This window comes from Tachysurus fulvidraco, chromosome 1, assembly GCF_022655615.1.
Source record: "Tachysurus fulvidraco isolate hzauxx_2018 chromosome 1, HZAU_PFXX_2.0, whole genome shotgun sequence".
Classification (NCBI taxonomy): Eukaryota; Metazoa; Chordata; class Actinopteri; order Siluriformes; family Bagridae; genus Tachysurus; species Tachysurus fulvidraco.
Genome location: NC_062518.1, coordinates 31,264,842 through 31,288,783, shown reverse-complemented (window position 1 = coordinate 31,288,783; position 23,942 = coordinate 31,264,842). Strand labels below are relative to the sequence as shown.

Genomic DNA, 23,942 nt, shown 5'->3' with positions numbered 1-23,942 from the left:
ATTCCTTCCACCAGGAGCCCAACGTGCCAATAAAAACCTGGTGGTGTCACTCAAGGTAAACAAGACGACCATGATTATGAGGGTGGTTACTTACAGTGTGACTGTTCTGTTAGGGAAAGAGGTGACTGGTAGCACCTGCTGGAGCTCCATATTGCTACACACCACCTTCTTATCCACTGCACCAGACCGACTGCTGGCTTTAGACCGTTCTTCACTGGGTTTACATTCAGGAATAGCTGCACAGTTTACCGTCCCGAGCAGCACAAAAGCCAAAAAAATCCCACACCAGCTGCTGAGCGACATTGCCTGGCTTTTTTCTGTCGAAATGCACGAGATGAGCAACTGAGTGAAGTTATAGTATCGAAATGCTGGATTGTTGCTTCAACAACGAGTTTGTTGCTTTATATGTTTATGTATAGACATAAAAAAGCTTCAAATCCAGGGCAACACAATTAAAAAACACACATGGGGAAATCTGCTCCAATGAATATGTGGTCATACTGAAAGCTTGGTATCCACATTTACATTCGGATGCGCCATGGCTTTGTGTGCTCCACATGAATGAATCAGTTCAGAGAAGCGCTCCGTGATCCTTCCTTTGTTACCCAATCGGCTCGTTTTACGACTCGGTTCCATGGAGTCGGTTCAGGCTCAACAAAGTCTGTTCGGCAGGGAAAAAAACTTTAACTCCAGAATAAATTTCTGTATGTAGCTGCCCTTGCTGGTTGTAATCCATGTCGCGTTGTGTGGGTGACACAAGCACCAGCTTTCTCACTTCTCAGAGAAGACAAAAGTTGAACGCAGCACGAACGATCAGATCCGTAAACATGTTGGGAAACACAGCGCGACTCGGGTTTCGTTTAGTCCCGACGACACGGTTCGGTTCGTTTTTGTTTAGTTTATACGTTAAGAAAGCTTATCGAAGTATAAAATAAAAGTAAACGAGCCCGTAAAGCGGCGGTGAGAACGCTGCAGCTCGCGTTTGTTTAACTCGTTAAAATTCGCGTGAATCCCGGTGCTCCACTTCCGCTGGTGACGTCACCGCGGCTCTGTTACCTTTCTCATAAAGTCCACGATGGAGCGCAAGTGTCCTGGATCACACACTATCACCATTATTCACTATAATACAAGAAATAAGTAACTGCCATACGACATGTAGCCATCAATGAAACTATAGAGAAGAAGATCTGAAGAACTCTGAGGGACTTCCAGGTGTTTCACATTCTTATTTTATTTCATATAGCAATGAGTAAAGTATTTAAAAAGCTGTAGACATCTATCTATCTATCTATCTATCTATCTATCTATCTATCTATCTATCTATCTATCTATCTATCTATCTATCTGTCTGTCTGTCTGTCTGTCTGTCTGTCTGTCTGTCTGTCATTTGTTTTCCTCTTCTGTAAACTGCATCGACAACAAAATAATCTATTTATTAACTAAATTATAATCGTGTGTAAATGGTAGATGATTTGTGTCTTTTTTATTGTGCCACTTACTTATTTTTTATTCACTTAAACGAAAATGTGTGTCCTAATGAACTACAAACTCCATTAGGCTTTATATGAGAGACCAATATAAAAACCAATAATTGTACACTTAATATTTAGCGATACTTATATCTTACATGTAGAAGAATAAATAAAAAAAATCACTATACATTTAGGTAAACTAACTAAACCACATTGCTAATGAACTGCATGGACACAATTTAAAGTATATCTCTTTATATTATATTCTGTGGTGTTAACATGTCTAATCATAGCCTAACAATTGAACAAGCTCCTGTTAGCTAATTGATAAATTCCTGTTGTAACTGCTAACTAAACATTAAACAGGTAAATTACCTGCCAACTAAACATATTACAACTGTAACACAATACTCCTCAACCCTGTCTACATTGTGTTCATTGTGGGTCTAAAGAGTTCAAGCAAGTTCGGACTCGCAGCTGTGGGTAACCTATAACAGAGAGGAGAGCAGACATTGCATGCAACTGAATAAAGTAGGAGACTTGTTTTTCTATATGAGCAAGTTTGGACACTCCTATAAACATTATTTTATGTTGACAATTTCGATGCAGAAAGTTTATATATGAATGCTTGACTCACCAGGGGACATTCGGTGGACTTCTTAAAGTACCCTTTGTGGTAGGCACCAGTAAGCTTTTTGCACTGTATCAGTACTTTTAGACTATTATAGTGCTGATACAGTGCAAAAAGCTTACTGGTGCCTACCACAAAGGGTGTAACATAATGTCTTTATACTTTAAGAAGTCCACTGAATGTCCCCTGGTGAGTCAAGCATTCATATATAAACTTTCTGCATCGAAATTGTCAACATAAAATAATGTTTATATTATAGTACAGGAGTGTTGTTGCTGTTGTTGTTGCAACAACAGCAGCAACAACAACCACAACACAACAAGAAACACAACAACACCAACACAACAGCAACCACAACAAAACAGCAGCAACAACCACAACAGAAACAACAACAACCACAACACAACAGCAGCAACAACAACCGCAACCACAACAAAACAGCAGCAACAACCACAACAGCAACAACAACCACAACACAACAAGAAACACAACAACACCAGCACCAACACAACAGCAACCACAACAAAACAGCAGCAACAACCACAACACAACAAGAAACACAACAACACCAACAACAACACAACAGCAACCACACAACGGCAACAACAACCACAGCACAACAGATATAACAACAACCACAACAACCACAACACAACAGCAGCAACAACAACCGCAACACAACAAGAAACACAACAACAACAACACAACAGCAACCACAACAAAACAGCAGCAACAACCACAATAGCATCGACAACAGCAACAACCACAACAACAACAACAACAAACAGTCAAGCATTCATATATAAACTTTCTGCATCGAAATTGTCAACATAAAATAATGTTTATATTATAGTACAGGGGTGTTGTTGCTGTTGTTGTTGCAACAACAACCACAACACAACAAGAAACACAACACCACCAACACAACAGCAACCACAACAAAACAGCAGCAACAACCACAACAGCAACAACAACAACCACAACACAACAGCAGCAACAACAACCACAACACAACAAGAAACACAACAACACCACAACAGCAACCACAACAAAACAGTATCAACCACACAACGGCAACAACAGCCACAGCACAACAGCAATAACAACAACAACACAACAAGAAACACAACAACAACACAACAGCAACCACAACAAAACAGCAGCAACAACCACAACAGCAGCAACAACAACCACAACACAACAACACCAACAACAACCACAACAACAACCACAACACAACAGCAGCAACAACCACAACACAACAGCAGCAACAACAACCACAACACAACAAGAAACACAACAACACCAACACAACAGCAACCACAACAAAACAGCAGCAACAACCACAACAGAAACAACAACAACCACAACACAACAGCAGCAACAACAACCGCAACCACAACAAAACAGCAGCAACAACCACAACAGCAACAACAACCACAACACAACAAGAAACACAACAACACCAGCACCAACACAACAGCAACCACAACAAAACAGCAGCAACAACCACAACACAACAAGAAACACAACAACACCAACAACAACACAACAGCAACCACACAACGGCAACAACAACCACAGCACAACAGATATAACAACAACCACAACAACCACAACACAACAGCAGCAACAACAACCACAACACAACAAGAAACACAACAACAACAACACAACAGCAACCACAACAAAACAGCAGCAACAACCACAATAGCATCGACAACAGCAACAACCACAACAACAACAACAACAAACAGTCAAGCATTCATATATAAACTTTCTGCATCGAAATTGTCAACATAAAATAATGTTTATAGTATAGTACAGGGGTGTTGTTGCTGTTGTTGTTGCAACAACAACCGCAACACAACAAGAAACACAACACCACCAACACAACAGCAACCACAACAAAACAGCAGCAACAACCACAACAGCAACAACAACAACCACAACACAACAGCAGCAACAACAACCACAACACAACAAGAAACACAACAACACCACAACAGCAACCACAACAAAACAGTATCAACCACACAACGGCAACAACAGCCACAGCACAACAGCAATAACAACAACAACCACAACAACAACAACACAACAAGAAACACAACAACAACACAACAGCAACCACAACAAAACAGCAGCAACAACCACAACAGCAGCAACAACAACCACAACACAACAACAACAACAACAACACAACAGCAGCAACAACCACAACACAACAGCAGCAACAACAACCACAACACAACAAGAAACACAACAACACCAACACAACAGCAACCACAACAAAACAGCAGCAACCACACAACGGCAACAACAACCACAGCACAACAGCAATAACAACAACAACCACAATACAACAGCAGCAACAACCACAACAAAACAGCAACAACCACAACACAACAGCAGCAACAACAACAACTCTAAAACATGTCCAGCTATCAATAGTGTCAGCGTGTTCCTTATGTGTTCTATGTCTGGAAAGCTGACTACTACAAAAAAAATCTCTAAGGTTCTCATAAATTATGTTTATAATGTTTGGATACAAAATGTGTGAGAACTCCTGCACAATTTTTTTTCCTTCGTACGTGATGACGTGTTTACGCGCACGCGCACACACACACACACACACACACACACACACACACACACACACACACACACACACACACACACACACACACACACACACACACACACACACACACACACACACACACACAGCGCGCGCTGTACGTGCTGACGCAGCACGCTGGATTTCCTGGTGGCGCTGTACACGCTTTAAGTTGAACGCTCAGTGACAGGTGAAAGGAAGGCAGGGAAGTCTGCAGGTCACTCACTGATTAACGCAATCTAAATGGCTCTTTCTATAAATACGCCCGTCGAAGGTTTTCCCAGTGATTTTGCATGGGGAGCTGCAACAGCTGCTTATCAAATCGAAGGTAAATGTAATCAACTTTAAACTGACTCATGTGACTGTACCAGTCATTTCTACATCCTGTGTTGTTGTTGTGCAGGGGGCTGGGACATGGACGGTAGAGGCCCCAGTATATGGGACACTTTTTGCCATAGTAAAGGCAGAGTGTTTGAGGATCACACTGGAGATGTGGCCTGTAACAGCTACCAGCTGTGGGATGAAGACCTGAAGTGTATCCAGCTGTTAGGTCTCACACACTACAGACTGTCCTTCTCCTGGTCACGGCTGCTTCCTGATGGAACCACAAGTGTTGTCAACCCTAAAGGTGCTCTGTCCAGACTGTAATCCATTTTTTAAAGCATCTATCTATCTATCTATCTATCTATCTATCTATCTATCTATCTATCTATCTATCTATCTATCTATCTATCTATCTATCTATCTATGAACTGCATGGAGACAATTTAAAGTATATCTCTTTATATTATATTCTGTGGTGTGACTATGTAATGTCTAATCATAGCCTACAGTATTAGAAAGCAGTACACAAGATGTACATTTTTACAGATAAGTTTTGGCAATATCCATAGATATAAAATCTCAATTATCTAATCATAGCTTACTTGTAAATATTAGCAATCCTTTGTAAAAAAAAATAAAATAAATGCACTAAAGGTTTTGGTTAAAGTATGTTTCTTTTTATTAATTTCTCATTTCTCCTAATGCTCAATTGCAAATGTTTATTTTAAACCATGCAAGCTTAGTGTTTTATAATCAATAAGTTATTGCATATCCCTGCTTATATGTTTTATTACCAGGTGTAGCCTACTATGACAAAGTGATTGATGACCTAATTGCAAGCGCTGTTGTGCCCATGGTCACCCTAAACCACTTTGACTTACCTCAGGCTCTGCAGGACCGTGGTGGATGGGAGTCTCCAGAGATTGCAGATGTTTTTGACTCATATGCTCAGTTTTGCTTTAAGACATTTGGGGACAGAGTGAAGCTTTGGATTACACTGAACGAGCCTTATATCTGCGCTAAACTTGGGTATGAGAATGGGCTTTTTGCCCCAGGTCTTAAAAAACCAGGGACCTCAGTCTACATTGTAGGTCACAATTTGCTGCGTGCCCATGCTAAAGCCTGGCATAGCTATAATGCCCACTTTAGATGTCTGCAGGAAGGAAGGGTGTCCATAGCTCTTAACAGTGACTGGGCAGAACCTTTAGACCCATGCTGTCCTGAAGACGTGGCTGCTGCTCAACGATACATGGACTTTAACCTGGGCTGGTTTGCTTGCCCAGTGTTTGGCACAGGGGACTATCCAGAGTCCATGAGGTCCAGGATTGAGGCTCAGAACATTAAACTAGGTTTTACTGTGGTACAGCGTTTGCCCAAGTTTTCAGAGGACGAGCCTAGTCCTTTAGGCACAGCAGATTTCTTTGCATTGAACTACTATACATCACGCAAAGTGAAGGACACAAGCTCTTGTCCCAGTGAGCTCAGTTTCATCGGGGACCAGGGAGTGGAGGCTATAATAGATCCATCATGGCCAGTGTGTGGTGTGTCCTGGCTTGCGGTTATGCCTGAAGGACTGCGCAAGTTACTGAAATACATAAAGGTATATTTTTATTTATGATATGCCATCATTTTATGCATCATGTATTTCCAACATGTTACATTTACAGATTCACAACTTTGTTTTTATGTATGCTATATGCTGTTTAGGAGACTTGCAACAACCCGGCCATTTATATCACTGAAAACGGCTTCTCACAGATTGGGCCTGTGGAATTTGAAGACATTGAACGCTCCCAGTTTTATCAGGATACCCTTCAACATGTATCAAAAGGTGTGGCAATGTACATTATACTTCTCTCTTGCAGTAATAAATCAATAAAAGTGATATGGTGTACTTTAGTAGAAAGGCCAAGGAATTAAAAATTAATGGTAGTACACAGTTGTTTAGGCTGATATACAGTTACATCGGGAACACATGCTTATTTATTCAGTTATGATGATCTGAGGCTAGCATGGGCACAGACTCACCCAGACTGGACAGTCGAAGTGGAACTCAATGAGGTGTTCTGACAATGTTTTGTGCATGTTGATATGCTTTTCTCTTCACCATGGCTGTAAAGAGTTATATGAGTTAGTAAATCCTTCCGGGCAGCTCAAAACACTCTTTTTTTCGTTTGATCCCTCATATCAACATGGCGTTTCTGCCTACAGAATTGTCATTCACTCCGTGTTTAATTTTTTTTTCTTTTTGTGTAAACTTTAGAGACTTTCTGAAATACTCAAACCTGCTATTTGATGTGAACATCAATTGAAAGATTTAATGCATTGTGCTGCAGGCACATGATTGGCTAACCCTACATAACTGCATAAATGAGCATTTGTACAAGTGGATGGTGAGCGTATATGACGGTGTGTGTATACGTATGCTGTACACTAAAACTTTGACATATTATATTGTTTTCATACCATTAATGCTGTGCTGTACTGCTTTCTAGCTATCACAGAAGATGGTGTAAATGTGAGAGGATATTTTTCCTGGTCACTTCTGGATAACTTTGAGTGGTCCGATGGCTTCAGTGTGAGATTCGGCCTCTTCCATGTGGACTTCTCTAGCCCTGAGCTAAAGCGTACAATGTACCGCTCTGGTAAAGAGTATGCAGCTGTAATAAAAAGATATCGCACCTATACCAAGCCGGATAACTGAAATCAACACTCTGATATCTATACTGTGCATTAATTTGATTGTCTGGACACCAAGAACAAACAAAATTGCTGAAAACAATATTGATGACTGATTTTGTAGTTTTTAAAACCTAAAAATATACAAATCTATAGAATAAAGCACAGTTTAATGCACAGAGTAGTGTGTTTTTAGCAAATCCAAGGATTTTTATATGATGTGTGATCATTTTGATATAGAGGAGATTTTTACAAAACAATAGTGGAACCTAAAAACTTCAAATTACTTTATCCAACTGTGTGTATGCGTGTGTAAAACCTTAGGAAAATCATTTGACGAGGTTAAGAGCAGAAAAGGGTAGTTGAAGGAGGTGGAGCTGTAGAATGAGCTTAAGGGCCACAGGTGATGATTAAATACATGATCGATCAGTTACACATTGACATCTACATGCTGTACAAATTAGGGAATAAACTTGAAAAGCTAAATAAATTTCAGCTGTGACACTGGATTGATTTGACCGAGTATATGAATGACAGGGAGAGGTTGTGGTATGTTTACATTTTGTTGATGAGCACTGCCACACGGTGGTGTAAAATGGTATTACATGCACAGAAGATTTCAGTCACAGCAGAGTGCATTAGGAACTAGCACCTCATTGCATGCTGCTGAAAAGGAGACTTTTACCACAAGTGTTAATGTAATGTTTTGTTGTTAATGTTTTATTCTGATAATATGTTGCATCTTTATAGTTTTTTTTCAGCATAGAAGATGATTTACTTCTAGACATCAGGCCTCTTCAGGAGTAATCGCAAACTATTAAACACAGATAACTAAATCGTTTCAAATTATAACTAAAACATGAATGATAATCTCTATCACATAGAAATAAATACCATTTTGTGCCTCATATAATTATATTCAGCCAACTTTCAAGCAACTCTATTTTTCCTTTGTTTCTATATGTTGAAATCACCAAATGGGATTTAAAATAATATATAATATATACTTTACAATATATATCTAATGAGAGCCCTGTAAGGTAATATACATGTATTGCCATATATAGATAGTCCCATGGCATTAAAACCTAATAAGTGAATGACTCTAAGGAATACCACGTGATGGCTCAGACAAGCCATAACACCAGTCAGTTATGGAAAGTATGATTGATGGTCTTCCACTGCTCTCGTTCACTAATGCTGTTTGCCATTCAAATCATTCATTGTCACACTGTACTTGAACCTTGCCTCATAAAAAATATATCCAGCAGTGTCATAAAAATGACATGGCAGATTGCATGGCAGTTTTTAACATTACTTAATTAATTGTCATGATAGCTGTCATAATGTTTGTTGTCATGTCGATTTATATAGCACGCTTTTTTTTTTGCTGTGTTCCTGTTAAGCATAAGATTTTATTACATCTTTTATGTTATTACACACAAAGTGTCAAAATGCTTGATGAAATATGTTACCATCACTGTGACCTCATAAGAAATATCACTTTTCAAACTACATTTGGCATCGCTATGCCTATGGCAGGGCCATAATGTCATTGTCGGTTTATTTAGCTAACGTTTAATCCTCGCCCTATGTATCAAAAGATTACCATTTGATGCTTGTCCTCATGAAAACATCTTGGAAGATATTGTCCTTCTCTCTTTGTTGCAATTAAATAAAACATCTCCATACATGTTATTACACTGTACGTCATCCTTTCAGTGTAAATCTATCTGTCTATATGTTTTAGGGTTTAATGTTGGCTATACTTTTTCATTTTATTTATTATCATTGCCATAGTTAGATATAATTAGTAATATTAAAACAGTGTTTTAACTGTAGCTGTGTTAAAATTCTAAAGTTTAAACGAACGAATCAGGACCAGGTTAAAGCTTTTACTGAAGAGTGAATAATTGTGGAAAATATGCTGCACAAGCCACCTGCCATGTCCTATATGCTCCTATGCTAATGAATGTGTCCTTTCTTTGTACTTAAAGCTGCATATATAAACCATGTGCTCCCACCTGCATGAAAGCAAGAACCACCCTCTCCTGTCTGCACAAATCTAAAAACCTTCAACTCCTCTGATATTTTTATTTTTTTTTTGCAGTCACAGTGTAAACCTCTTTCGGTTCTTTTAGTTAGAAAATAACAAGACACCTACCAAACAATAAGAAAGGAGTTTTATCTGTGGTGCAGCGTTATTACAGTTTTCATAAGCTATCTTAACGTCGGTCAAAAAAAAATATATATATACCAAACAATGGTGTCATGTCAGTTAGCAATAATAACACTTATATTGTTGAACATAAAGTCATGTCACCTTACAGATATAAAGATTGCAGGATTTTGTGATGTAAAATATATAACCGGGATAGATCATGTCGGATATTTTTCCATCTTTATTGTCATATAGCAACCAGCTAAATTCAAGATAAACAGAAACCTTTCTGGAATCAGGACTTAGGATTGTGCCTAGAAATATTCAAACACATTAAAACTCAAATGATGATCTACATGTCATGAATGTAGTAGTTGTAATTAACCCCAAATAACGAATCAGCCGTTTCTGCAGGATTTTCTTGGTTTCAACTGATTGCTGAAGCCGTGGTTGTCAAACACCTTGACAAAGCATGACAGGGACCTCACTGTCAAAATGGACAGAGGTACAAAAGAAACCCAAAACATTAGATGCACCCTGAAACATTATGAAGTCTATCATCAACAAGAGGGAAAAAATGGGGCACTTCAGTGGAATTACTAAGAACAGGATGTCCCTCCAAAATTGATTAAAAAACAAAGGGACAAGGAGCAAACTTATCAATGTGGCTGCCAAGAGACTAAAAAAGCTGCAGGAATATCTGTAAAATAATGCTCACACCGTGCCTCTCTTATATTCTTCACGTGTCTAGGGTATGTGATAGAATTTCTAGATGAAAGGTTTTTCTCATTAAAAACAAATCAAAACAAATAAAGACTGCCTAAATTTTGTAAAGCCGTACATTTAATCACCAAACCATGTGTCAAAATGTATTATGGTCTGTTCAGACAAAGGTTGAACTTTTCCGCATCATGTACAAAGTTTTTTTTGGACTCGAAACAATACAGCCTAATACCCCGAAATGTCCATACCCACGTTGAAGCATGGTGGTGGCAGCATCATGATGTGGCTCTGCTTCTCTTCAGCTGGGACTGGGGCTCTAGTCAAGATAGATGGAAATATAGACAGCTCCAAATACAATTCAACTTTAGCACAAAACATTTCATCTTCCAGCTTGTCGAATCAGGCAGTGAGGAAGACGAAGACTTTCATCTCACTCCCCTACCATTCAGCCATGGAGTCTATATTGTAACCCACCCCAAGTGCCTTGTTGATAATTTATAACTTGTTATACCATATATATATATATATACGTATATATATATATATATATATATATATATATATATATATATATATGTATATATATATATATATGTGTATATATATATATACACATATATATATATATATTATATATATATATATATATATATATATATTTATATATATATAGAGAGAGAGAGAGAGAGAGAGAGAGAGAGAGAGAGAGAGAGCGAGAGAGTTGACAATAACGCTGACTCTAACTTTCTGACTGACTCTGACTCTTGCTAATGATCCAAAGCACAAATCAACAAACACTGACAAAGGAAAGACTTCAGAAGTCTAAGATGAAAGCTTTTTAGTGGCCCAGTCAGAGCTCAGATCTAAATCCTATTGAAAACATGAAATGACCCAAAGACAGCTTTGCACAGGAGATCCCAACACAATGTGATAGATCTGCAACATTTTTGCAGAGTGCAGTAAAACTGGTCAGGTTGGTAGACTATTAACCCCAAAAAAATGTGAACAAGTAAAAGTTGCTTTAACAAAGTATTAAGTATATGAGTATACGCTGTTATCTCAACTGAGTTATGGTATGTTTCACTTGACTTTTGTTGGTGGCTATATCATGTACCAGGCAAAAAAAAAAAAAAAAAATCGGACTTTTTAAAACCACAGTATGTACATTCCATGTCATACGGTATTTACATAACTCATATGAACCAAAGAGTTCAAATAAAATGCTACCTCATTCAGGTTACCATGCTTTAACCACCATGGGAACAATGCTCTTGAGATTTGTCAAGTTTATGTGATTAGACTGCTGTGCTAACAGAAGCCATCCTGTCTAGTTACAGCTGCAGATACATCATGTGAGCAGCTACGTCCCTTCTGAGGGCACATATTAATATTTCTAATTGTTACGTTTAATCATATTTTGCAGCGGGCATCTGTGCAAATGATCCTATTAGGTGTGTAGCATGGGAGGCACATTTTTAGTTGACCAGAGTTAACTTGCTATGTTTTGACATGCATAATGAAATGTTCTGAGACAAGGGAACTCATTTCCTTAATATAAATTAATTGAATTATTTAGCTGATTTAATTAAAGGTCTCAATTACATAATGTGTACAAAGTGTAGGGTTTATGTTTTGGGCTTATATATTGCACACAGGTTCAGGGTGATTGACTTGTGGTAAATAATTACCTTTTCTGTTACTGATCTCCCTCATCTGCATATTCCTATAAGTAAGTTTGTAATGAAATAGTTTCTTTGATAATCAGGCTGAGAAAGGATGTATGTGATCCCGTTTTACCCGTGAACACTGTGTTCTTTCTTTTCCATCATCGTTTGAAGAGAGAAAAAGAAACACAAGGTTGAGAGGACCATCTTTCCATCACCTTTACTTAATCAAATGTTTTCATCGAGTGTAGAAAACACTATATACAGTATAGAGTCTCAAAGTAAATGATGGAACAAAGGCATGATATTTTCAGGAAGAGAGAGAGAGAGAGAGAGAGAGAGAGAGAGAGAGAGAGAGAGAGAGAGAGAGAGAGAGAGAAGGATGAAATCATACTAAACATTTCTTTTATTCAAAGAATAAAGACATATCCTGAGAGCACATACCCTGAGATAAAAGTTCTGATGCTGTAGACTGTAATGATATTAATGTTCTTATGGCTAGAACTGAAGTCACTGGATGCGTCTGTCACCTCAGAGACTTATGCATGCATGATATTCCAATGTCATTTTCAAACCAGAAAATACTGTGACAGGTTTGAAAGAAAACTGTGGCAAATTATCAGTTGAAAGTTTACTAGCTATTGTATGATATGACCAGGTAACTGTGTGCATCCAAATAATATGACAGACTTACAAGACGTTAATGTGGCAGGCGTCATCGTCTGCCTAAATCCTGATTCCAGATGCCTAAGCCCTAAATCTCCGAGCCTTGGTGAATGGTTTCTGACTGTGGATAGTACTTATATTTACACTTTAACACTTACAAGCATTGCTATGTTAGCTATTCATACTAACATTTCTTACTAGGTTTTCTTTCCTGTTGTAGAGTATGCTGGGGAAAAAGGCAGGATATTCTGCACTCTACAAACTTTCCCACATATTTGAAACACTTTAAGCGAGAGGATTTTAACAAGGATTTCAAGTTTGAACTTGCTGGTATCTAGTTTAAGATTGGTAATCTCAGAGGACACCGTCCGTCCCGTCATTCTTTCTGTGGACTATTGCCTATCAGATACTGATTACAGAAACATCACCGCCACTGAAGAAAAGTAGTAAAGTGTCTAACTTGCCCTGTAGCTCTATTAGACATGATATGAAGGTGATTTCAAGTTTAAAGATGTGAGTTTGTTGATATTGCTTGCATGTAATGATGATCTCTGATTAATAGGAGAAGACTTAATCACATTATTGACCGATTTTGCTTTGACTTTGTGGTCCAACTCACAGAGAGAGTACATGGCTCACTTTATTAATAGATACATGCACCAACTGAAATAGTAGGACTATGCAATAGTCAAAAACCTTGAAATAAGAGAAGCAATTAGGAAACTGGCATAATTATGAAAATCCAAATAAGCACAGAACTTCCAAATTAGATCAGGTTCAAAATGGGGGACGGGAATAAACATTTCATTACCCTACAGTATTCACAAAAGAACCGCACAAACTCAAAGGCATATACCAATTGTGATCAGGTGTGTACTGTACATTTGAGCGTATGGATAGGTTTATGGTGATTTATCACGTGACAGTGTATGAGATGCATTAGCTGGCACAGATGTTGAATAGAGAGTAGTAGTCAGATCTGGAGCTCTCTCCGAGAGTCTTTAGTTAGCTCTAGGACATGCAGCAGGACAATATGTCACTAAGTGTGAAGTTTTCTGATTTAGGCCAGGGTCCAAGATGTCCACTGCAGGGACTCAGCAGTGTTCTTCAGAACCATATCCCTCTCAATCAATACGCTACTGGTGTCTTCCTCTGTGGCAATGTCCTGAAAGTTCGTTGGTTGCCTATTGATGTCGTACAGTGGTTCTGGTGTCAGACAGAAATGGACTGTGTGGGGTAGGAAATTAAGGCTTAAAATGAGAATGAAAGAGTGTAACAAACAGCAATGATGCATTTGATGATCTTAAAGAGCCTGGTGGAGTGAAGCATCAGCTTATGATGACACCAGTGCAGAAAAAGACTAATAAAGAAAAAGACCCTTGAGTAAAAGATTAAAATGAGCTTAAAAATAGAAATAAAATGTTAAAAAGGACAAATTTATTACAAAAGAGCAGGAAACAGTACTTAAATGAAAAACTGCATCACTAGTCTCAGAAAGACTTTGCTCAGTTTGAAAAGGATCTGTTTTTTAAGGTAAAACCTGAGAGCCAGCATTATGTCTGGAAACCAATCTATTACACAATGTTATTTAATTTACTGAAAATCATTTTCTGAATTTTTTTAAAGTAATGTTTGGAAATCTTTTTTAGTGACTCAATAATACATAAAATAAGCATCAAAGACAAAATTGGTATTGCACAGTACTGTATGTGTTGGTTGTGTGGTGTATAAACCCCTTATCAGGAGGACAGGAGGATTACAGTAAATGCTTCTACAAAACATTTCTTCTGCAAAAAGTTTTGAGTTTTTACGAATTTCTTTATTGTGGCAATAGAGAATATAAATTAAAGCAGGCAAAAAGGTATTCCTGTGACAAATTACATGATGCCACCCCCATTTTTCCCCTCTGACTTTTCATTTATCTGCTGTGTCTATTAAATACAGCAGGATAAAATATCCATGTTAAAGAAAACAGCAGCAACGAGCATAAAAAACATTCATAAAACATTCCTCTCAGCAACTAGAATCAGTTAAACTGGATGTTGAGGCATGATCTAAATCTGATTGCCAAGTAGTTTTTACACTAACATGGGCTGAATTAGTCGAGTCTTCTCACATCGCATTTGGCTTAGCCTTGAACTTCCCTACTTTCGGCTGTAACATTATTCATATACTGCAGTGTTTTCCTTTCCCTCTCTAAACAGTACATTAACCCTAGAGTACAAGGCTCCTCGGAAATGTGTTTTCTTTGTTACGTTTCCTTGTTTTTTAATTTTTATTTTGTTGCCACATGAACCTGTCTTACATTAGAGGTATGTCAAGTTATTCATTATACTCGAAGGCTAGCATATATATCACAAAACAGGAGACATCACACAAGTGACTCAAGTAGATTTAGCAGCTACTGAATGTTTGTAATGTAGTGAATACCATGGTAATGACACAATTATGGGAATTACGAGCAATTGCGTACTGTTTTAGCAGCCGGATCAGTGTTGAATGTACATTTTCATTTCATTTAAATCAGAATAATGGCCCCTTGCTGTGCATGAGCACTACTGAAGAGAGCAAAAGAGGCCTCCCTGAGGTCCCAATAATCACAGAATTATACTCTTACATTTCTACTGCCTTTGTTTGTATGAGAACTCACCAAACTCAGCTACACAGCTTCAATTACATTGCTTTGTAGGAGAAAAATAGGGCTCTTTCTAGGTATGTAGCAAATCTTACTGAGGAATCAAATAGGAGATAAATACTGGCACAGAAAAGCATACAAAATTGTTTGCTAAAGTATGCAAAATAAGTCCATTTTAGTTATTCGTAAGGAATTTAATATACAGTATATAATGATTATGACTAATCTTAGAGAAAGTGTTACCATAAAACAGTGAAGCAGAGTGAATGTGTCATTATGTGTAATGGGGAGTTCATTGGCATGCAGGTCCTCACAGGTAAGTGACAGTCATCCATACAGCTGAGGCGACGTGCTATCAGCAGAGACACACACTGATTTATGGAGGAAGGTGCCATGCCAGTGGGGGTGTCCTGGAGCCCGCTGCAGTTCAGAAGAGATGGATGCCACCCCGCATTGGGAGCTCTGGGGTGGCCGACACAGAGGAGGAGCGAGACTCAATCTCCAAACCTAGACAAGAAGAATGGGCACAGTGGCTGTTAATGGCTCTAGACGGGATATACTGTTTGATGAGATGTGTCAAGCGGCATTGAGCATGCTCGTTGGTGTGTGTTACGGGCTCACACCATTGATAGTATGACTATTCATTTTTACTAGTCAAACTGTAATTACAAAATATTATTTGGCTTTTCCAAAGTAAAAGCAAATCTACCTACATACCTTTGTGTGCAGAAAACAATATACAGTAAGGGGTTTCTACAGTTGTAGCATTCATATAAGGTGTAGCTCACTAGGTGTGATGTGATGGTGATGTGATTATTTATTTTAATATTTCAGATTTTAATATAATGGATATCATGGTACATGATATGTCATACTGGTAGCTCAAATCAGGTGCAAATTCATATAAGCAAAAGTTTTTTCAAGGACTAGCAGATGGCCGGAAAGGTGAGCAGCTTTGGACCTGCTTTACCACGGAGCTGAAGTAACTAGTTGACTTTCTACATCAGTCCACTAAGCTGCCCCTGTAGTGGTGAAGCTGGGCTAAGCCCCAGGGACAGCATGCTATAAGCATCCTCTTTGTCCTTTACATCCTGGCCCCACTGGCAGACAGTATTTTATAGTACATCACCTGCTTGCTAATGCATAGTGTGCTTGCATCCTTTCTCCAGCACACATGCACGTCGACGGGTCTGGAAGTAATTGCATTCCATATCTGTATGTCATATATTTACTAGCCATTTATAGTTTTATCATTCTGTATGTGTAGAATGAAATAATGACCGCAGTTACTGCTTTCATTCAGACTTCCCATCATTCAGCATATATGGAGTATAAAATTGGTTTACAGCCTATTTGTATCAGAATGAATACTATAACTACCGTGTACAATAGCAGAAATAAATGTCAATTTGGAATGGGCCTGCAAATAACTTGAGTGATCTGATATATACTGTACCTGCCCTTCAATGTTTAAATCTATCACACTACTTTTCGGCTTTGACCAGTCTGTGCAGAGCAAGCTACTCAGAAATCAGTGTGCTCTGTTGCGTTCATCTCACTCGCCTCACACACCCCTCGGGTGATAGGAGCGCCTGTTCAACAGAGGACATGGGAATCAATTTCCCTTATTGAAACAAATGGGGGTTCACCACTTAAGCTGCATATTTTTGTCCACCCCCTTGTTATCACAATTAACCCTCCCTTTCTGAATCTCTGCTTCTGGACCTTGTGCAGCTTCCCCACATATGCTCCATGTATTCCTTTTAATGTAATGAAAAGACCTTGCTCGCAGGTAAACTCTGTATGATTTATGGAATTTCTGACATGCAAAAGGTGTGCTGAAACCTGAAGGGACGCATTAAAGATGACAACAAGTCAATGCCAAGTGCTGGGGTATCCCCTTCATTTTATGGTCATCCTTGATGGAAAGAGCATCCTAATAAACACTGCACTGGAAAAAAAAAATCTGTCGCTTTAGTGCTTCACGAGTTACTAGATGGATTTTTGCCACGCACTGTCTGTGTTTATTCATATTCATTTTGTTCCCTTGTCATAGTTTTGTAAGGGTAGCCTCTGTTTACTGTTTTCTTAAGTAATATATTTAAGGTTCTATGGCCTTTTGCATTTTTTTCTGGCACCTTGATTGATCTTAAGCTTGCAATGAACAATGCAGAGGATCAATACTAAGCGAGAATAAAATAAATAAATACAGGGTCACCTCATAGTGTGTGACCTCCAAATTGCCACCATATCTGTCATTTGACACCTCAGACCACTCCATCTAATGGCCTATGTATAAACACAACACAAACTCACCTGAGACTGAGGTGGAGCAGCCCATAACACATAAAATGACCTCTGTAAGAAAACGTGGTATCAGAGTTATTTTCAGTTGAAAGAGCATGCATCAAGCGACCTCGAGATTTGCCTGCTATTTTTGACATTGACATTAATTCAAAAGAAAAGGCTAAGCTTTGGAGTTATGTTTCCCTCTCTCCTTTAGCTTGTGAGCAAAGATGTAGGCTCCAAAGAGCCTTATTACTGCCATGCTTCTTTGGTAATCTCAGTATGACAGACTAATGAAAACATGTGTGGCTTCAGGAGTGAGTTGTCGCTACAGAATATGAGCACCCAAACAAACACACAGGAAACTAGAGAGCTGTTTTGTGTAAATGTCAGGCATATAATCCTGCAGATAAATCCCAGGGGAAGGCTTGAGAATCTGCACTTTTGCCCTCACACTTTTATAAGTACCGTGACCATTTCGGCTGACTTGTATAATAATTATAACCTATAAGGCCATTGAATGGCTCCTGGAGCAAAGCTGTAGCCTGGAGTGTGCCCGAGACTGGGGATCCAGTCAGGAAACCACAACTGGCTCAGGCTCATTTGGGAATAAAGTGTTTGGCTGGCTTGTGTTCTAGGAAACCCTGTGAATTTTGGCTACCCCTTGTGATACAGTGCGAGAATATATTCACCTTCACCATTAAAGATTGTTAGAGATGGGAAATGATTCTCAATAAGAACGTATTTGTTTGCTGGATAACAGTATTTACATTTTTGCATTTGTAATTATTGTTCAATTACTAAAATATATCTTTATATTCTATGTAGTAATGTAGTAAAGTTACTAAATGATGCACCTTAATACATAATGCACCTTTTAGTCACCCCTTTGAGTTTTACATGATCTCCCTGTGTCAGTTACCTCTAGTTTTTCTGATTCTTCCTATATTCTAAACCTTCTGATAGGTGAACCGGCTATGCAGAACTGTTCCCTAGGTGTGAATATAGTGTGTGTATTATCCATCATGACCCTGACCAGGATAAAGCGATTATTTAAGAAAAAAGAAAACATTGATCTATTATTTGGTTATTGATGTCATTTAGGGTTGAAATAAGGGCAGAAGTACATGTACAAGTTTGCTCTTCTTCCATCTATAGACCCACTTATTAAATAAACCCCCCAAATGTACAAAACTGATTTTCTCTTGCATTTTTTCCTTCACTCCCTTGCCACCTGCTCCTCTCTAACTCTCTTCAGTGGGCTGATTACAAATGGTCAATTTGAAAATGGAGTCTAAAGTCCCCAAGGCCACTTGCTTGTCAAATTGAAAAGGTACAAGGACGAGCGGCACTCGTGTCATTCCGTGCCTGGAAACGGAGAGATGAAAGAACATAACAAATTCCCCCTGTGTGACAGCGCACCGCCTGGTAAAGGGAGGAGGTGAGGAGGCATGGAAAGGAGGGGAGGCGGACTTGTATCTCCAGCATCTCGCCCTTAGCATTTGTATCACAAGTCTCCACAAAGCGCCAATGGATCATTTCAGTCAGCTGGTGTTAGTGGTATCGAGAAAAGCCATGGGCTGTCACTGAGTGTAGGCCTTTCATATTTTACCAGAGAAAGCATTTCCTCACTCCCAGCCTCACTCAAAGCTGCTACTGCCTCAATTTTGAGGATAATATCTTCAAAACCTCCAGTCCCTCCTTGCTGAGAGGCTATTTTTGAATCCCTTGTCTTCCCCACCATGTCATTCTCCGGCCGCTTGAGGAATCACCACACAGTCACCCTCCACTAGTGGATGTGACACTGTTCATTTTTCTGTCAACTGCAATCTGGAAAGCTTTTGTTTCTGCCTGGGATTGTCACTTCTGATCAGTATTTTAAAGGGCAAACTATGTTATTTCTCGTCTTCTAACAGTCAGCTTTTGCATTTATTGTATTGTTGCAGACAGTTTACTGTGACAAAAAGCAGGTAGTTAAGGAAATTCTGTTTAACATGCACGATGCACTGTTGTAACAATAAAGCTGTGTAATTTCGTGAGTCACTTTTTGTACTCCAGTCATGACAACATACAGCTTCTTCTACCCTGGGATTCACAGTAGAGTGCTTTTAATGTGGTGAAATATCTGAAGTGTTTTCTGCTGACTTTTCCCACTTTTTTTTATCACGAGGAGGCTTAGTTACTTACATACAGTAGGTTCAACTCAGACAATGTAACATGCATACATTATGAAAATAAGCCCTTAGAAATGGTAACAGAGAAATGAATCTGTGACTCAGAGCAGACAAAATACAGCACTGCGAATCTGTAACAATAAAGTCTCCGGTTTGCCCTATATCTGGATTTTACTGGGAAACAGAACAGAATAGTCTTTTCTATTCAAATGTCATTTGACAATAGGTACAATATTTCTAATACATATTTTTAAGACACATTTTTATAACAAGTATATGTACTGTATCTGGAGGATCCCTATGCACATCTGGATGCAATTAAACTACGAAGGGGAAAGGAAACAATAATAAATCCAATAAAGAGAGGTAGTGACTCCTAATCGTCACTTCTACATTCTCAGCACATCTGAGAAGACACATTAGTACATCACATTATATCTCAGAGGATGTGGTATAGCTGTGACCTCAGTGAGCCTGTTGCTGCTGCTGCGGGTAGTTAATGTTTCTATCGATACGTGATGGGAAAGAACCTTAGAGGAACCTCAGAGGAATCATGTTGCACTTCAATTTATCTCCTCACACTCTTCACTCATGCTGGGAAAAGGATTGGAAGGATTGCCAGCTAAGTCTGTGTTGTCCACTGTTATGTATTTCATCATGTGGTGGGATGAAATCCATCATGATATGAAGTCTAATTGTTAAACCTCTGGGAAACGTGTGCTGCATTTTCTTTTAAATTCTTTAACAAAAAAAAATCACTTATTATAAACAAACAAATAATGCGAGACTGTTAGCATTTTAATATGGAAAATGCTAGGTTTAGGAAAAATGTAAGCATTAATAGTGCAAGAGGGAGTTAATTAATGATATACATTGTTCATTCATTCAGCGTTTGTGACTGCATGATCCTAATCGGTGTGGTCTGGACCCTGAGCATAACCCAGGGACGCTAAAGGTAAAGATTGGACAACTGGTTAATTGCAGGACAACACACACACATATTCACACACTGATTCACACCTGGGGCAATTTAGCATAAACAGTCCACCTCCTGGCACCATTTGAGAGGTGGGAAGAAACTGGAGAACCAGATAAAAACCAACACAGACAGTAACCTGAGCTCAGTAGCAAACTGAGGATCCTGGAGCTGTTTTGCTGATTAATAAAAAAAAAAAAACTTTGATGAATATTTATTCTATAACCTGCACAAATGGATTGTTTTGACGGAGGGCCTTGACAGGGTCTTTGCGTCTTTTCTAGACACAAGCACAGCATCACAGACAGATGTTAGAAGACAGACAAGAGATAGCCTGGCACAAATAAACAGTAATCCACACTCAGATCCTCAGACAGGCTCTGTGGTCGTCTGTCAAGCAGCGCTGAGCAATTTGAATGCACAGCATGCATCTGGACTTCATCAGCATGGAGCGAGGGTTTAGATTTCGCTATTGTTCCTCTCCTCCTCTTCACTGATCTACTGTCACTCGTTTGCATAAAGTGGCAGTTTGATAGCTGGCTGAATAGTGCTGGAACTGAAAACGTGCAGAAAACTGAAAAATGCTGGATCGGAAGGTTCACTGTTGATATGCGATGATCTTTATATGTTAACAGGATAGGTTACTCTAGGTCATTTATAAAATTGAATAAAAAATTAGAAGGGAACCCATAGGCAAGGATACGGAAATTTAAAATCTGTTAGAGTTTGATATTTATGAATAAACCACATGCCAACAGTATACCTCATCATTTTACATTTCAAGAGAAACCTGCTTTTTGCAAAAGCTCAAATGTTTTTTCCTGCCATGCTGGAACAATGTCCAGTATTGAGTCTTTACTAAACATACTGACCTTTGTCTTTATCACCAATAGCATTGATTGCTCAGTCACTTAGCAGAGGCTGAAAGACATCTGACCTGACCACTTAACCCTGTGGCTTTAAGAGAACTTCACAAACATTGGGTCACTTAGCCTCACCACCCTGTCACACACACAAACACACACACACACACACACACACACACACACACACACACACACACACACACACACACACACACACACACACACACACACACACACACACACACACACACACCTTTCATCCACTCCCACTCTCTAAAGCCCATAAGATTTATTACACTTTAAATGCGCTGTCACTGAATTAAACAACAATGGAGGGAAAATGTTAGTTGGTATTAGTCAGCAGGGCTGCACACACTAAATATAGCCAGTGGTGATTGTAGCGACTCTGTTGTCCTGTGCATACGTGATGGAAAAACACAGTGGGAGTGCACTCATCGGTCCGAGTTAAACAGTTTCTCCTGAATCCGTCACGCAAAAACGGACATTACTGTAAAGCCACAGGAGCAATGCAAATACACCACAAAAATGTTAAACTAAATTAAATATACAAATTAGAAAAAGTGAAAGGTTCACATGTTAGATACCTTAAATACAACCCACAGAAAAAAATACAAAATAAAAACACAGTGGTTTTGTGTAATAGAAATTAAAAATGAACAAATGGATCAAAACCTTTCTGATAGAGAGTTTAGTAAATATGGTAACACTTTACAATAACAGCACATGACTAATATCTGAGTGAATACTTACTTACATATGAACTAATGATGAGTTAAGGCATGTACTGAGCACAAACTAATGAATAACCTTAACTACAACGTAGGACTTATGAATCCTTGTGTGAGTAACGACCTCCTAGAGGACGTGTAAATACATGTTTGATAGTTAATATATTAATTAACTAAATCAAGCAGAAAATAATTTTACAAAAAAACTGGTTAAAATATATAACAGCATCTGTTAAATAAATAAACGTTACTGTGTTAGTTTCACCTTTGCCCTATCCACTCAGAACACATATAAATACTACAAGTCAAGTCAAGTCAAGTCAAGAAGCTTTTATTGTCATTTAAACTATATATAGCTGTTGTACAGTGTACACAGTGAAATGAGACACCGTTTCTCCAGGACCCTGGTGTCATATAGAACAAAGACAGAGCTAAGGACTTAAGTAAGTTAGTCTTAGCCACATAAAGTGCATCTGCGCAACCTGGTGTAAACAGAGCAGGACAAAATACAGTGCAAACAAACAATACAAAAGACTACAAGACATTACACAAAAGCAGCACCGACCAGAGTTCATACTGTATAGCCTATATTACATGTACAGAAATGCTGGAATGAACACTTAATATAATAGCAGCAGTTATATGAGGTATTATAAAGAGCAAAAACAGTGTGCAAAACAGCATATAAACTGTTTAACATGGGTGGTGCTGTAGACATTCATGTATATTGGAAGAGTGTGTGTCAACGCAGTCCATGCAGGTGAGTGTGTGTGTGTGTGTGTGTGTGTGTGTGTGTGTGTGTGTGTGTGTGTGTGTGTGTGTGTGTGTGTGTGTTGTGCTCGGTACAGTTCAGTTCAGTTACTGAGGAGTATGATGGCTTGTGAAAAGAAACAGTGGGATTTGAAGAGAATTAATGTAGAATGATGCAAACCAGGTTGAGATTAAATGTTCTGTGTTTATTATTAGTGAGTCTTTCTATGTTTGTCCAATGATCCAATGATGTTTGTGTACATAGCCACATATATCAGTTATATACACAATTTGGAATTAACCATGTTTAATTCATATTCTTTCCTATAACATGTGTTTACCCCTGCGTTAAATAATATGTTAACTAACACACACTGTAAAACTTATTGCTTCTGTTTTAACAAGTTTGGAATATTAGACTGAAGTTTGTAAGTTTTCAAAAAGGAATCTTAAAGCAACCCATTGTCTGGACCACTTGTGAGCTGAAGCATGGCGGGATTTTTCTCACGTTTATTAAAGCAGCGAGTGGACATTTCTAAGGTTAACCATCTGTTTTACAGTGAATG

General features: G+C 38.6%; 2 protein-coding genes across 3 annotated transcripts in view; one reads left to right on the top strand and one right to left on the bottom strand.

Moving 5' to 3' along the window:
- adgra3 (adhesion G protein-coupled receptor A3) overlaps positions 1-1,018 on the bottom strand; it is a 32,252-nt gene extending 31,234 nt beyond the window's left edge. Inside the window, exon 1 of the mRNA XM_047815339.1 lies at positions 95-1,018. Within this exon, the coding sequence (XP_047671295.1) occupies positions 95-303 (209 nt within the window). The 5' untranslated portion in view covers positions 304-1,018. The remainder of the gene's footprint in view (positions 1-94) is intronic.
- A 58-nt stretch (positions 1,019-1,076) lies between these two features.
- gba3 (glucosidase, beta, acid 3) lies at positions 1,077-9,424 on the top strand. 2 transcript variants are annotated; one of them, XM_027169227.2, is made up of 5 exons: positions 1,077-1,212; positions 5,127-5,351; positions 5,845-6,647; positions 6,755-6,878; positions 7,543-9,424. In XM_027169227.2, exons 2-5 carry the CDS (start codon positions 5,138-5,140, stop codon positions 7,749-7,751), a joined length of 1,350 nt encoding a protein of 449 aa, XP_027025028.2. In that variant the 5' UTR covers positions 1,077-1,212; positions 5,127-5,137; the 3' UTR covers positions 7,752-9,424. The 2 variants fall into 2 exon arrangements, with proteins under 2 accessions (XP_027025028.2, XP_027025027.2); XM_027169226.2 differs by lacking the exon at positions 1,077-1,212 and adding an exon at positions 4,859-5,051.
- The last annotated feature ends 14,518 nt before the right edge of the window (positions 9,425-23,942 follow it).